At 39.3% G+C, this 16149-nt stretch overlaps 1 protein-coding gene across 1 annotated transcript; it reads left to right on the top strand.

Annotated features, from left to right (window-relative positions):
- The first annotated feature begins 185 nt into the window (after positions 1-185).
- Positions 186-13947, top strand: SMIM23 (small integral membrane protein 23). Its single transcript, XM_032260401.1, has 4 exons — positions 186-347; positions 13050-13101; positions 13302-13369; positions 13615-13947. The coding sequence occupies exons 1-4, from the start codon at positions 243-245 to the stop codon at positions 13825-13827; spliced, it is 438 nt and encodes a 145-aa protein (XP_032116292.1). The 5' UTR covers positions 186-242; the 3' UTR covers positions 13828-13947.
- Positions 13948-16149: the final 2202 nt, after the last annotated feature.

The raw sequence follows: 16149 nt of genomic DNA on the forward strand, positions 1-16149 counted from the left end.
CAATCTTTTGACGGATTTCTTCCTGACCTTTGTTTTCTACATTCATATGAAAAAAGTGAGGGAAGGGGCTAAAATCGGGATGGTGGGAAGGTGGGAACCTTGCTGTCCCCACCTTCTGTGACATCAGAACTCAGTGCTTGAGGGATGCCTGGTGACCACAGGTGGGGGGGAGGGGGAAAGGGTGCCCTTCTGCCTATTGAGTGAGGGGACCTTGGTCCACACAAGTAGCCAGATCTGAGGCTATGGCGACCCAGCAAGTTGGTAGCAGGAGGCAGGTGGCAGCAGAGCGAGTGGCAGCCCAGCTGCTTGAACGGAGAAGGGGCAGCCACTGTGAGGACAAGAAGCAGGTGAGGCCAGGCCAGGTACATGCTGTTTTCCTCCCATCTGGGCTCCTTTTGCCACTCCAGACAGACGGTAAGGCCCCCAAAGCCAAAAATGGACCTTGGACCCAACTGTCCCTGGATCCTACTCTGGTGGAACACAGCTTACGGGCTTAGGCACTTCTTGCCAGGGCTGTAACTGACACTGTCTTATTATATTCTCAGCACTGCCAGTAGAAGGTATGTTCCAGGAGGAATGGACTTTTTGTTTAGTTTCCTGCTGAATCCCTCGTGTCTAGCATAGTGCTTGGTGCCTAATAGATGCTTAATGAATGAATGAACTGAAGTAAATAGGATAATACTCTTGAATTGGAGAGCTCCTGGAGGATTCATTCTCAGGGCTGAAATTCGAACTTTATGTGGGATTTTGTCAAAATGGAAAACATTAACACTTGCTGCATACAGCCTGGTGCTTCCACGACCCATCTCGTAGATGCTGTCAACCTCATTCATAGAGGGTAAAGTGAGGCCCAGAAAGGCAAAAAGACCATACAGCTGGGGCATTTCAGGATTTGAAAACATATCTGTCTGATTTTAGTACCCCTTGAAACCAGGTTCATCTGCTTTGAGAACCCTGAGCAAGGGTTTATTCTGAGGATAAGAAGAAGCTGTTGAAGGGTTTTAAGCAGAGCAATGAATGAATGACCTCTACTGTCTCTGTTTTCAAAAGACTTGCTCACTCATTCATTTACTGTACCTACACCAAGCACCAACTGTATGCTGGACCTTGTAGTGTATAACAGGGGCCTTCACCGGCACCTGTCATGCTGCAGCTTTTTCTAAAAAGTGTTCCACAGGCATCAAAGCCCAGCCATGCTCCTTTTAGAAACATTCTTTAGAGGATTCTGTGGCTTGGGGAAGGCTGCATACCTTCATCCCCTCCCGGAGACTGACGCTGCTCATTCACGTAAGGAGGGCCCTGAGAAGTCCTGCAGGAAAGAAGTCGGCTCAGCTTTGTTTACCACAGCATTTCCCACCTTGATTCTACCAGAGCCACATTGTTTCTTTTTTGAAAGACTTTTCAGTGTATTTCAAAATCCATTTTACAGACAAAGAAACTGAAGCTCAGAGAAATTACTTGGCTCAGGTCCTAAGACAACACAAAGAAAAGGACTGAAACACCATCCTAGTCCTTTTTCCTCCCCTCGCCTCCATGCAGCGCAGAATAGAAACCCAGCAGCAAGAATGCTGGGGAGGAAATCAACCTGTAAAGTACATTGATAGAGGACTGGTTAGATACATAGAAGAGCTTCCAGGCCGTGAAAACTCATCAGCCATTTTAAAGATGGAGACAATTAGTGTGTGTCTTTCATGAAAAGATCCCTAAGGAATATTGTTAAGAAAAGAAAAAGGACCCTAATATCAAATATACGGTGTGATAATTTCCTACTGGATATACACAAGATCAAGCTATAGAACATTTCTAGCACCAAGGGAGGTTATTTCGGGGCTCTGCTCACCTGACATCCCACCCCCCATAGCAGTGATTCTGATTCCTGCCATCATAGCTGAGTTTACTATGTTCTTTAATTTCTTTTATTATTATTATTTTCATACTTCAAGTTCTGGGTTACATGTGCAGAACATGCAAGTTTGTTGCAAAGGTATACACGTGCCATGGTGGTTTGCTGCACCCATGCACCCGTCATCTGCATTAGGTATTTCTCCTAATTCTATCCCTCCTCTATCCCCCAACCCCACAAGAGGCCCAGTGTATAATGGTCCCCTCCACGTGTCCATATATTCTCATTGTTCAACTCCCACATATGAATGAGAACATGTCGTTTTTAGTTTTCTGTTCCTGTGTTAGTTTGCTGAGAATGATGGTTTCCAGCTTCATCTATGTCCCTACAAAGGACATGAACTCATCCTTTTTTATGGCTGCATAGCATTCCATGGTGTATATGTGCCACATTTTCTTTATCCAGCCTATCATTGATGGGCATTTGGGTTGATTCCAAGTCTTTGCTATTGTGAATAGTACCTCAATAAACATACGTGTGCATGCATCTTTATAGTAGAATGATTTATAATCCTTTGGGTATAAACCCAGTAATGGGATTGCTGGGTCAAATGCTATTTCTGGTTCTAGATCCTTGAGGAATCGCCACACTGTCTTCCACAATGGTTTTTACACTCCCTCCAACAGTGTAAAATATTCCTGTTTCTCCATATCCTCTCCAGCATCAGTTATTACCTGACTTTTTAATGATTGTCATTCGAACTAGCATGAGATGGTATCCCATTGAGGTTTTGATTTGCATTGCTCTAATGACCAGTGGTGATGATGAGTTTTTATTCATACGTTTGTTGGCCTCATAAATGTCTTCATTTGAGAAGTGTCTGTTCATATTCTTCGCCCACTTTTTGATGGGGTTGTGTTTTTTTCTTGTCAATTTGTTTAAGTTCTTTGTAGATTCTGGACATTAGCCCTTTGTCAGATGGATAGATTGCAAAAATTTTCTCCCATTCCATAGGTTGCCTGTTCACTCTGATGATAGTTTCTTTTGCTGTGCAAAAGCTTTTTCATTTAATTAGATCCCATTTGTCAATTTTAGCTTTTGTTGCCATTGCTTTTGGTGTTTTAGTCGTGTAGTCTTTGCCTATGCCTATGTCCTGAATAGTATTGCCTACGTTTTCTTCCAGAGTTTTTATGGTTTTAGGTATTATGGTTAAGTTTTTAATCCATCTTGAGTTAATTTTTGAATAAGGTATAAGGAAGGGGTCCAACTTCAGTGCTCTGCATATGGCTAGCCAGTTTTCCCAACATCATTTATTAAATAGGAAATCCTTTCCCCATTGCTTGTTTCTGTCAGGTTTGTCAAAAACCAGATGGTTGTAGATGTGTGGTGTTATTTCTGAGGCCTCTGCTCTGTTCTGTTGATCTATTTATCTGTTTTGGTACCAGTATCATGATGTTTTGGTTACTGCAGCCTTATACTATAGTTTGAAGTCAGGTAGGGTAATGCCTCCAGCTTTGTTCTTTTTGCTTAGGGTTGTCTTGGCTATGCAGGCTCTTTTTTGGTTCATATGAAATTTAAAGTAGTTTTTTTCTAATTCGTGAAGAAAGTCAATGATAGCTTGATGGGGATAGCATTGAATCAATAAATTACTTTGGGCAGTATGGCCATTTTCACAATATTGATTCTTCTGGTTCATGAGCATGGAATGTTTTTCCATTTGTTTGTGTCTTATTTCCTTGAGCAGTGGTTTGTAGCTCTTCTTGAAGAGGTCCTTCACATCCCTTGTAAGGTGTATTTCTAGGTATTTAATTTTCTTTGTAGCAGTTGTGAATGGGAGTTCACTTATGATTTGGTTCTCTGTTTGTCTGTTATTGGTGTATAGGAATGCTTGTGGTTTTTGCACATTGATTTTGTATCCTGAGACTTTACTGAAGTTGCTTATCAGCTTAAGGAGATTTAGGGCTGAGACAATGTAGTTTTCCAAATATACAATCATGTCATCTGCAAACAGAGCTAATTTGACTTCCTCTTTTCCTAGTTGAATACCTTTGTTTCTTTTTCTTGCCTGATTGCCCTGGTCAGAACTTCCAATACTATGTTGAATAGGAGTGGTGAAAGAAGGCATCCTTGTCTTGTGCCAGTTTTCAAAGGGAATGCTTCCAGTTTTTGCTCATTCAGTATAATATTGGCTGTGGGTTTGTCATAAATAGCTCTTATTATTTTGAGATGTGGTCCATCAATACCTAGTTTATTAAGAGTTTTTAGCATGAAGGGATGTTGAATTTTGTCGAAGTCCTTTTCTGCATCTATTGAGATAATCATGTGGTTTTTATCATTGGTTCTGATTGTGTGATGAATTACATTTATTGATTTGCATATGTTGAACGAGCCTTGCATCCCAGGGATGAAGCTGACTTGATCATAATGGATAAACTTTTGGATGTGCTGCTGAATTCAGTTTGCCAGTATTTTATTGAGGATTTTTACATCGATGTTCATCAGGGATATTGGCCTGAAATTTCCTTTTTGGATTGTGTCTATGCCAGGTTTTGGTATTAGGATGATGCTGGCCTCATGAGTTAGGGAGGATTCCCTCTTTTTCTATTGTTTGAAATCATTTCAGAAGGAATGGTACCAGCTCCTCTTTGTACCTCTGGTAGAACTTTGCTGTGAATATGTCTGGTTCTGGACTTTTTTTGGTTGGTAGGCTATTAACTACTTCCTCAATTTCAGAACTTGTTATTGGTCTATTCAGAGATTCGAGTTCTTCCTTGTTTAGACTTGGGAGAGCGTACGTGTCCAGGAGTTTATCGATTTCTTCTAGATTTTCTAGTTTATTTGTGTAGAGGTGTTTATAGCATTCTCTGATGGTAGTTTGTATTTCTGTGGAATCAGTGATGCTATCCCTTTATCATTTTTTAGTGCATCTATGGGATTCTTCTCTCTTTTCTTCTTTATAAGTCTGGCTAGTGGTCTATTTTGTTGATTTTTTCACAAAACCAGCTCCTGGATTCATTGATTTTTGAACATTTTTCACGTCTCTATCTCCTTCAGTCCTGCTCTGATCTTAGTTATTTCTTGTCTTTTGCTAGCTTTTGAATTTGTTTGCCCTTGCTTCTCTAGTTCTTTTCATTGTGATGGTAGAGTGTCAATTTTAGACCTTTCCTGTTTTCTCTTGTGGGCATTTAGTGCTATAAATTTCCCTCTACACACTGCTTTAAATGTATCCCAGAGATTCTGATATGTTGTCTCTTTGTTCTCATTGGTTTCAAAAAACTTCTTTAGTTTTTCCTTAATTTTGTTCTTTACCCAGTAGTCATTCAGGAGCAGGTTGTTCAGTTTCCATGTAGTTGTGTGGTTTTGTGTGAATTTCTTAATCCTGAGTTCTAATTTGATTGCACTGTTGTCTGAGAGACTGTTTATTATGATTTCTGTTTTTTTGCATTTGCTGAGGTGTGTTTTACTTCTAATTTTGTGGTTGATTTTAGAATAAGTGTGATGTGGTGCTGAGAAGAATGTATATTCTGTTAATTTGGAGTGGAGAGTTCTGTAAATGTTCATTAGGTCCACTTGGTCCAGAGCTGAGTTCAAGTCCTGAATATCCTTGTTAGTTTTCTGTCTTGTCGATCTGTCTAATATTGACAGTGGGGTGTTAAAGTCTCCCATTATATTGTGTGAAAGTCTAAGTCTCTTTGTAGGTCTCTAAGAACTTGCTTTGTTAATCTGGGTGTTCCTGTATTGGGTGCATGTTTATATTTAGGATAGTTAGCTCTTCTTGTTGCATTGATCCCTTTACCATTATGTAATGCCCTTCTTTGTCTCTTTTGATCTTTGTTGGTTTAAAATCTATTTTATCAGAGACTAGGATTGCAACCCCTGCTTTTTTTTTTTTTTTTTTTTTTTTTTTTTGCTTCCCATTTGCTTGGTAAATATTCTTCCATCCCCTTATTTTGAGCCTATGTGTATCTTTGCACATGAGATGGGTCTCCTGAATACAGCACATTGATGGATTTTGACTCTTTATCCAATTTGCCAGTCTCTGTCTTTTAATCAGGGCATTTAACCCATTTACATTTAAGGTTAATATTTTTATGTGTGAATTTGTTCCTGTCATTATGATACTAGCAGGTTATTTTGCCCATTAGTTGGTGCAGTTTCTTCATAGTGTTGATGATCTTTACAATTTGGTATGTTTTTGCAGTGGCTGGTACCAGTTGTTCCTTTCCACGTTTAGTGCTTCCTTCAGGAGCTCTTGTAAGGCAGGCCTGGTGGTGACAAAAATCTCTCAGCATTTGCTTGTCTGTAAAGAATTTTATTTCTCCTTTCTCCTTTGCTTATAAAAGTTAGTTTGGCTGGATATGAAATTGTAGGTTGAAAATTATTTTCTTTAATAATGTTAAATATTGGTCCCCACTCTTCTGGCTTGTAGAGTTTCTGCAGAAAGATCCTCTGTGAGTCTGATGGGCTTCCCTTTGTGGGTAACCCGACCTTTCTCTTTTGCTGCCCTTAACATTTTTTCCTTCAATTCAACCTTGGTGAATCTGATGATTAAGTGTCTTGGGGTTGCTATTCTTGAGAAGTATCTTTGTGGTGTTCTCTGTATTTCCTGAATTTGAATGTTGGCCTGTCTTGCTAGGTTGGGGAAGTTCTCCTGGTTAATATCCTGAAGAGTGTTTTCCAACTTGGTTCCATTCTCACCATCACTTTCAGGTACACCAACCAAACGTAGATTTGGTCTTTTCCCAGGGTGCCATATTTCTTGGAGCCTTCGTTCATTCCTTTTCTTTCTTTTTCTCTAATCTTGTCTTCTCAATTTATTTCATTAAGTTGATCTTCAAACTGTGTTATCCCTTTTTCCACTTGATCGATTCAGCTATTGATACTTGTGTATGCCTCACAAAGTTCTTGTGTTGTGTTTTTCAGCTCCATCTAATTATTTATGTTTTTCTCTAAACTGGTTATTCTAGTTAGCAATTTGTCTAACCCTTTTTCAAGATTTTTAGCTTCCTTGCATTGGGTCAGAACATGCTCCTTTAGCTTGGAAGAGTTTGTTGTTATCCACCTTCTGAAGCCTGCCTCTGTCAATTTATTAAACACATTCTGCATCCAGTTTTGTTCCCTTGCTGGTGAAGAGTTGTGATCCTTTGGAGGAGAAGAGGCATTCTAGTTTTTGGAATTTTCAGCCTTTCTGTGGTGGTTTCTCCTCATCTTTGTGGCTTTATCTACCTTTTTTCTTTGATGTTGGTGGCCTTTGGATGGGGTCTCTGAGTGAATGTACTTTTGTTGATGTTGATCAACAAAAGTGCCAGTCTCCTCTGCTGCAGGTCTGCTGGAGTTTTCTGGAGGTCCACTCCAGACCCTCTTTGCTTGGGTATAACTAGCAGAAGTTGCAGAACAGCAAAGATTGCTGCCTGTTCCTTCCTCTGGAAGCTTCATCCCAGAGAGCTATCTGCCAGATGCCAGCCAGAGCTATCCTGTATGATGTGTCTGTCGGCCCCTACTGGGAGTTATTTCCCAATCAGGAGATACAGGGGTCAGGGACCCACTTGAGGAGGCATTCTGACCCTTAGCAAAGCTCAAACACTGTGCTGGGAGATCTGCTGCTCTCTTCAGAGCCACTAGGCAGGGATGTTTAAGTCTGCTGAAGCTGTGCCAATAGCTGCCCCTTCCCCCAAGTGCTCTGCCCTAGGGAGATGGAGGTTTTATCTATAAGCCCTTGACTGGAGCTGCTGGGTTTTTTTTGTTTGTTTTGTTTTTTGTTTTTCAGAGATTCCTTGCCCAGAGAGGAGGAATCTAGAGAGGCAGTCTGGCCACAGTGGCCTTGCTGTGCTGCGGTGGGCTTTGCCGATTTTGATCTTCCAGGCAGCCTTGTTTACACTGTGAGGGTAAAACTGCCTACTTGAGCCTTAGCAATGGCGAATGCCCCTCCCCCACCAAGCTCAAGGAACCCAGGTTGACCTCAGACTGCTACGCTAGCAGTGAGAATTTCAAGCCAGTGGAACTTAGCTTACTTGGCTCTGTGGGGGTGGTACCCACTGAGCTAGACTACTTGTCTCCTTGGCTTCAACCCCCTTTCCAGGGGAGTGAACAGTTCTGTCTCACCAGCAATCCAGGTGCCACTGGGGTATGGGAAAAAAAAAAAAAAAAAAAAAAAAACTCCTGCAGCTAGCTCAGTGTCTGCCCAAATGGCCACCCAGTTTTGTGCTTGAAACCCAGGACTCTGGTTGCATAGGCACTGGAGGGAAACTCCTGGTCTGCAGGTTGCAAAGACCATGGGAAAAGTGCAGTATCTGGGCCAGTATCCCTCATAGTACAGTCCCTGATGGCTGCCCTTGGCTAGGATAGGGACCCCCCCACACCGCTTGCACTTCCCAGGTGAGGCAACATCACACCCTGCTTCAGCTTGCCCTCCATGGGCCGCACCTAATGTCCAACCAGCCCCAGTGAGATGAGCAAGGTACCTCAGTTGGAAATGCAGAAATCACCTACCTTGTGTGTTGACCTTGCTGGGAGCTGCAGACTGTAGCTGTTCCTGTTCAGACATCTTGCCAGCCACTCCACTATGTTCTTGAATTTCATGTAAATGGAATCATATCATGTATACCTTTGTGTCTGACTTCTTTCACTTATCATTGTGTCTGTGAAACTCAACAAGTTGTTGTTATGTAACATGTATTTTTTAAAGTTAATAATAATAATATAGATGCTGTCATAAAGAAAATTATCTGGAGAAGAGGCAAATTGGGCAAATATTTTCTCTTCTTTGTTTAGTACTGGGTCTAAATGTTACAAATGTTACTTCACATACTTGAGTGTGTAAGAAATGTATTATTTCTTTAAGGCAAACTAAATCTGACTCAGCCAAAATCTAGTGAGTTTGAGGAAAATTCAATGTCAGTCAATATGCATACACGCATATTTGAAAAACAAGAAAACTTTAAAAGCTATGGTCAAAATTTCCTCATTAGCAAAAAAAGAAGAATTAAACTCAATAGTAGAAAGAAAGAAATAATAAAAACAAAATCAGAAATTAATGAAATGTAAAGCAGACAAACAAAATTAGTAACCATTTTTAATTGATAAAATTTAATTAAAAATTGGAAAACTTCTAAATAGACTATTAAAACAAACAAAGAAACACAAATTACTGATATCAAGAATGAAATAAGTCTCTTGTTTCTTCTCTTGACCTCTTTCCTTTATACATTTTTTAAAAAGAATGAAAGATGATTGTTATGACTCTTACAGGCGTTAAAAGAATATTAAGGTAATATTAGGAACAACTTGATACCAATACATTTAACTTAGGTGAAATGGACAAATCTTCCTGGGCAGTACAACTTACAAAATTGACTCAAGAAGAAATAGTCTTAATAACTACAGGCCCCAAAATTTTCACCAATACATTTTATCAATCATTTAAGATAAAAATAATACCAATCTTAACAATTTATTTCATAAAATAGAAGAGGAGGGAGTTCTTAACAACTCATTTTAAGGGGGCAACAAAACCTCAATATCAAAACTTGACAAACATATAGAAAACCAAACTTTTTTTTTTTTTTGAGAAGGAATCTTGTTCTGTCACCCAGACTGGAGTACAGTGGTGCGATCTTGGCTTACTGCAATCTCTGCCTCCCGAGTTCATGTGATGCTCCTGCCTCAGCCTCCTGAGTAGCTGGAATTACAGGCAACTGCCACCATGGACGTCTAATTTTTGCATTTTTAGTAGAGACAGGGTTTCTCCAGGTTGGCCAGGCTGGTTTTGAACTCCTGACCTCAAGTGATCTGCCCACCTCAGCCTCCCAAAGTGTTAGGATTACAGGCATGAGCCACTGCACCTGGCCTAGAAAAAAATTTAAACCCATCTGTTATTAATATAGATGTAAAAAATCTCAAAGAAATAGTAGCTTACCAAATCACATGATAATATAAAAAGGCTAGCTAATGCATCATGAACAACTAGCGTTTACTGAAGAAACTCATTTGGCTCCACATATAAAATGCAATTAATGCAATTTACTGCAAAAAGGGGAACAAATATAATTGCTCAGTGGGCACAAAAAGGCATTTCACTAATTCAGCATTCATTCATGTTAAAACTCTTAGAAAACTAGGAATAGAAAAAAAAAACATTCTTCCACCAGATAAAAGTGACAATGAAAAATCAGCAATTAACACCTCACTTACTAGTGAAAATGTCCACCCTTTCCCTCTAAGATATGAAATAAGATAAGGATGCTCCATTTTACCACTTCTATTTAAAATTTTACTGGTGATTTTAGTCAACACACAAGTTAAAGGAAAAAAGACAAGGAAAAAAGACAAATGATTTTTTTAAAGATAAAGAATGGAAGGGATAACATAAAACTTTCTTCATGAATAACCTGATTTTCTATATATGAAATCCTAAACTATTAGAATTAAGTCAAAATATACAAACTCAATTGTATTTCGATAGACTAGCCTAAACAAACAATTGGGAAATGAAAAATTTTAAATATCATTTATAATAGCACAAAAAACACACAATACTTTGGAAAGAAGTGCAAGACCTCTACACTTGAAAACTGCAAAACATTGTTAAGCGAAATTAAACAAAAATTTAATGGAGAGATGTACCATGTTCATGGATTATAAAGATACAAAATTTTTAAGATATTATTTCTTACCAAATTGAACTATAGATCCAGTGTAATATCAACCAAAATTCCAGTAAGGTTTTTTTGTGTGTGATAGGAACTGAAAAAGATGACCCTAAAGTATGTATTAAAATGCAGAGAGCATAGGATAGCCAGAACAAGTTTGAAAAGGAACAAAGTTGAAAAACTCACCTGATTTCAAGTCTCAGTATAAAGCCACAGTAATAGTGTGGTTATTATGCAAGACAGAAATTTTTAAAAATCAATAGAAGATAGTAGTGACAGGGTAGTCATTATGTACAGAATTGTGTCCCCCAAAATTTATATATTGAATCCCTAATCCCCAAAGTGACTATATTTAGAGACAAGGCATTCAAGGAGGCAATAAAGTTAAATGGGGTCATAACAATAGGACTATGATTTCATAGAATTGATGTTCTTCTAAGAGTAAGACACAATGAGGATATGCAAACATGGAGAGACTTCATCAAAAACCAACTGTGCCAGCACCTTGATCTTGGACTTCCAGCCTCAAGGAATGTGAGAAAATTAAGTTCTGTTGTTCAAGGTACCCAGTTTGTGATATCCTGCTATGGCAGCCCTAAGAAAGTAATACAGATTTAGTGCTGATGTAAAAGTAGATATATAGATCAATGAAACAAAACAGAATCTACAAATAAATCCACATAATACATGGTGAATATATTTTTGACAAAGACAATAATGTAATTCAATGAGGAAAATATTAATCTTCTAAAACATAATTCTAGAACAACTGGACATTCATACAAAAAAGTTAATCCCTACTTCCCATCAAATACAAAAATTAATTCAAAACGGATCATACTCCTAAATGTAAAAGTTAAAATGATAAAACATCTAGAAGAGGAAAAAGTCTTCACAACCTTGAAGAAGGCAAAATTTTCTAAACAACACATAAAAAGCACAATCACAAAAGGAAAAACTTTGGTGAAATGGTCTTCATCAAAACTGAAATCTTTTAATTTTCAAGACACTGATAAGAACTTGAAAAGACAAGATGCAGACTTCTAGAAAATATATTCACAATCCAAATACCTGTCAAAGGACTCATACCCACTATATGTAAAAAAAAAAAAAAAACTATTGCAACTTAAGAAGAAAAAGATAAACAGTCCAATTAAAAAATGGGTGAAAGACCTAAATAGTCAAACCACAAAAAACAATACATGAATTATGAATGCTGAATAAGCACATGACAAGATGCTTAACATCATTAATCATTAGGGAAATGCATATGAAAACTAGATTGAGATATCACTACACAAGCAAAATACCTGAAATTAAGACTGGGACATTTTGGGAGACCAGGGCGGAAGGATCACTTGAGTTCAGGAGTTCAAGACCAGCCTGGGCAACATAACAAGACCTCATCTCTACTAAAAACATTTTTTTAAGTTAGCCAGGCATGGTGATGCACATCCGTAGTCCCAGCTATTCAGGAGGCTGAGGTGGAAGGATGGCTTGAGCAGGGAAGTCAAGGCTGCAGTGAGCCAAGGTCACACCACTGCCCTCCAGCATGGGTGACAGAACAAGATCTGTTCTCAAAAAGTAAAAAAGATTGACAATACCAAATGTTGACGAGGATGTGGAGCAACTGGAACTCTCGTGAATTGCTAATGAGAATGAAAAATAGTGCAAACACCTTGGAAAACAGTTTGGTGGTTTCTTCTAAAATTAAACATACATTTACTATATAACCCAGCATTTGCATTTCTGAATATTAACCCAAGAGAAATATGAACATATGTTCACACAAGGATTTGTATATGAGTGTTCATAGCACTTTTATTCACAATACCTCCAAACTGGAAACAACCCAAAAGTCCATCAACAGGTAAAGAAACTAATTATACAATATTCGGTGTCCATATAATATAAATACTCATCAATAAAATACACAATATACTCATCAATAAAATTGAGCACAAAAAATTGAGGCATTTCAAAATATGTTATCTTAAGCAAAAGAAACTAAATGCAAAAACACACACACTGTGTAATTCCACTTATACAAGGTTATAGAACAGGCAAAACTACTCACAGTGACAGAGAACAGATTAATGGTTCTCTCCAGGCAGGGCAGGAGTGAAGATGGAATTAACAGCAAAAGGGCATGAGGGAACTATGATGATGGAAATGTTCTACATCTTGACTGGGGTGACAGTCTACAGGTGTGGACATTTATCAAAACTCATCAGACTATACATTTTAAATGTGTGCATTTTGTTGTACGTAAATTATACCACAATAAAGTTGATTGCTTTTAAAGATCAATTAAAACAAAAAATGTTTAAATGGGAGAAAACATAAATCGATTATCAGTAACTTGCCATGTTATCTATTTCTTCAAAGTTTGGAAGTTTTGTAGTAAGCAAATGTGACTTAGATAACTGGAACAAAAGTTAAGCTCAAAAAACTGTCTTATAAGCACTCCCATGTCTGGCCCTTTGTGATGGAAGTAGGGGGAGCTGGAGAGAATTTATCCTCATGTTCTTCTTCCTCCTCCTCTTCTTGCACCCTAGACTCTGTTGACATTGCTGATCTTGGTGCTGTACTTGAGCACAGGGATATCGGGTGAGCATTCTGGAATCGGAGAAAAGAGGAACCAAATCCACATGAAGCTTGGTGGAGTATTCCAAAGATGGTTGCATCTTAAGGGGACCTCCATAACCTGCCTTCTCCTACTGACCCTTCATTGCACTGGGATGACAGACCATGTTTATTTTAATTGGCACTCATTTGCTCTTAAGAGGTGATGTTTGTGCCTATTTCAGGAAGCAGCTGGGAGGTGTCAGAAAGGATCCGAGAATGTAACTACTACCAGAGTCTTGGCGATTCCCAGGTAACATATTCCAGCAAGGTACTGAGGTGAGGCAACCTGGGAATGCTTTCCAGAGGAGGTGTCATTGGCAACATGGGTCATGAAAGATAAGTAGGAGCTGGCCAAATGTAGAAGGTGGGGACAGATACTATAAGCCAATGAATAGCACATGCAAAGGCCCAGGGATCTTTTTGAAACCAGTGGGGGCAGGAAGGAAGGTCCTATCTGAGAAAGCACAAAATGCCACTCGGGTGTCTGCCTTCCAGGGGCTTGAATATCAGACCAATGAGCCCTCGGAAGAACCAATAAAGGCCATCAGGAACTGGTTGAAGGAGAACTTGCATGTCTTCTTGGAGAAGCTAGAGAAAGAGGTGCAAGAGCTGGAGCAGCTCGTGCGGGACCTGGAACTGTGGCTGGATGTTCTTCTGGGAGAGTCGTACCTGGAGGAGCACTGCTCCACACTTAAAAGTCACATGTGACGGGCGGTCTGGGGCCTGGGGAGAGCACGAAGGGGGAAGGGGTTGCCAGGGGTTTCTCTAAGCAGGGCAGAGCTCTGACTCTTGAAGTTCCAAGCAGGCAAGAAAATAAAGTAGTTGGGAAATGAAGTCCGCTGTTGACATTCATGAATGCTGAAAAAAACAGCCTTCGGGGAACACCAGAGCTGGCCTGAGATATCCTCCCTGGCACCATGACGTGGTCCCCTGGAACCAACACGGGCTTCAGAGCCAGCCAAGGGTTCAGGACTCTTCTATTTTCTTGAGACGTTGTGTAAGTTTCCTTAACCTGAGACTGAGTTTCCTCACATTTAAAAATCAGGGAAACACACTTTGCCTTATAGGAAGACAATATGTCTAGGGTGTGTTTGCAGAGTGTATCTGGCACATAGCCGGCATCAGATAAGCAGCTCTTCCTTTTTCACATGTCTCTTTCTTCCTCCCTGGAGTGTGACAGGTGGATACTAGTTCTGGCTGAGTGTGTGGATATTATGGGGCATTCAACCATCTGACTGTGCTGGTGGAAGTATACGTTTCTGAAATCTCTATTTGGTGATAACTATCAAATTTACAAATGCATTTTCTCTTTGACCCAACAGTTTGCTTCAAGGAATTTATCCCACAGCTACATTTTCCCACACATCAAATTGCATATGTATAAGATTATTCACCCCAGCTTTATTTGCAACAGCAAAAAAATGGGAGCAGTCTAAATGATACCAGGAGGGCTCTGGTTACATAAGTTATGGTAGAACCAGACAATGAACAATCATGTAGCTATAAAAGAGACTAAGGAAGCTTTCTACTGTGGTGTGAATATGGGTGACCTCCAAAATGCATATATTGGAACCTAATACCCAATGTGATGGTGTTAAGAGGTAGAGCCTTTAGGAGGTGATTAGGTCATGAGGATTCTGCCCTCATTAGTGAGACTAATGCCATTATATTAGTAATTAATAGAGGCTTGTTAGTGCCATTATATTTATAATAGAGTCTTGAGGAGCCTGATTACTCCTTCCATCATGTGAGGACATGAGGACACAGCTGAAGGTGCCTGTTATGAGGAACAAGTGTTCACCAGACACTGAATCTGCTGGTGCCTTGACCTTGGACTTCCCAGCCTCCAGAACTGTGAAAAATTAATGTGTGTTATTTACAAATTACCCATTCTAAGGTATTTTGTTATAACTGCCCATATGGATGGGGCACTTTCCTCCTGCTGAGATGGGAAAGCCTGCAAGATATGTAGTTAAGTGAAAAAAAATTAAGGTGTAGGCCGGGCACGGTCTACTAAGGCTCAGCCTGTAACCCCAGCACTTTGGAAGGCCAAGGCAGGTAAATCACTTGAAGTGAAGAGTTCGAGACCAGCCTGGCCAACATTGTGAAACCCCATCTCTACCAAAAATACCAAAAAAAAAAAAAAATAGCCCAGCATGGTGGCATGCGCCTATAATCCCAGTTACTCGGGAGGCTGAGGAAGGAGAATTATTTGAACCCAGGAAGCAAAGGCTGCAGTGAGTTGAGATGGTGCCACTGCACTCCAGCCTGGGCAACAGAGTGAGATTCTGTCTCAAAAAGAAACTAAGGTGCAAAAAGAGGGCAGAAGATAAGAATATGCATTTTGTTGTTGATATTGGTGATGATGATGATGATATTATTAAATATACTTAAAAACCCTAGAAGGATACAACCCTGCCTGGGAGTGAGGGAATTTGAAACTGGGCAGATGTATAACAAGGATGGGAGGAAGCTTTTCAGTATATTTTTCATACTTTCTTGTTTTCACACTATCTGCATGTTTTGCTTATTCAAATATTTTTGAAAAACAAAATTCTATTTTACCCGCAGACAAAGACTGGAATATATGTATACAATCAAAAATAACAGTATTGCTATGATGAAATTATGAGTGAATTGATTTTTTTTTAATAATTCCAAAAGGAAACGCTTCTCTTTTGATTAATTTATTTTGATTAAACAATGATCATTTTTATGTAGGACTTCCCCTTTTTCCCATTAGCTCCAGGAAACTTAGAGTTTAGTTGTTCATTACTAGAATTTTATCAGCCTCATTGTTTGGGGTTATTTATTTTCCCCTTTCTATGACTTTTTGTTTTCTGTTTTGATGGAGTTATTATACATGTACCAAATATTAGAGCCACCTGAAATCTTTGGATAGTCACGAGGGTTTCAATTACACGAATCTGAGAGGACATCTGACTTACGGGGGATGTACAGCAATTTGTTTGCCAGGAGGGATTGATCAATTGCCATTTGGGATGGAAAAAGTCTTTGCAAATTATGATC

The sequence above is a fragment of the Sapajus apella genome, unplaced genomic scaffold, assembly GCF_009761245.1.
Source record: "Sapajus apella isolate SASKATOON/1434 unplaced genomic scaffold, GSC_monkey_1.0 scaffold117, whole genome shotgun sequence".
NCBI classification, from domain to species: domain Eukaryota; kingdom Metazoa; phylum Chordata; class Mammalia; order Primates; family Cebidae; genus Sapajus; species Sapajus apella.

Coding starts and splice junctions, on each gene's coding strand:
- SMIM23 (XM_032260401.1), top strand. CDS start 243: ATGGCGACCCAGCAAGTTGGTAGCAGGAGGCAGGTGGCAGCAGAGCGA. Junction 348..13,049: donor ACTGTGAGGACAAGAAGCAG/GTGAGGCCAGGC, acceptor CTTGCACCCTAG/ACTCTGTTGACATTGCTGAT. Junction 13,370..13,614: donor AGAGTCTTGGCGATTCCCAG/GTAACATATTCC, acceptor TCTGCCTTCCAG/GGGCTTGAATATCAGACCAA.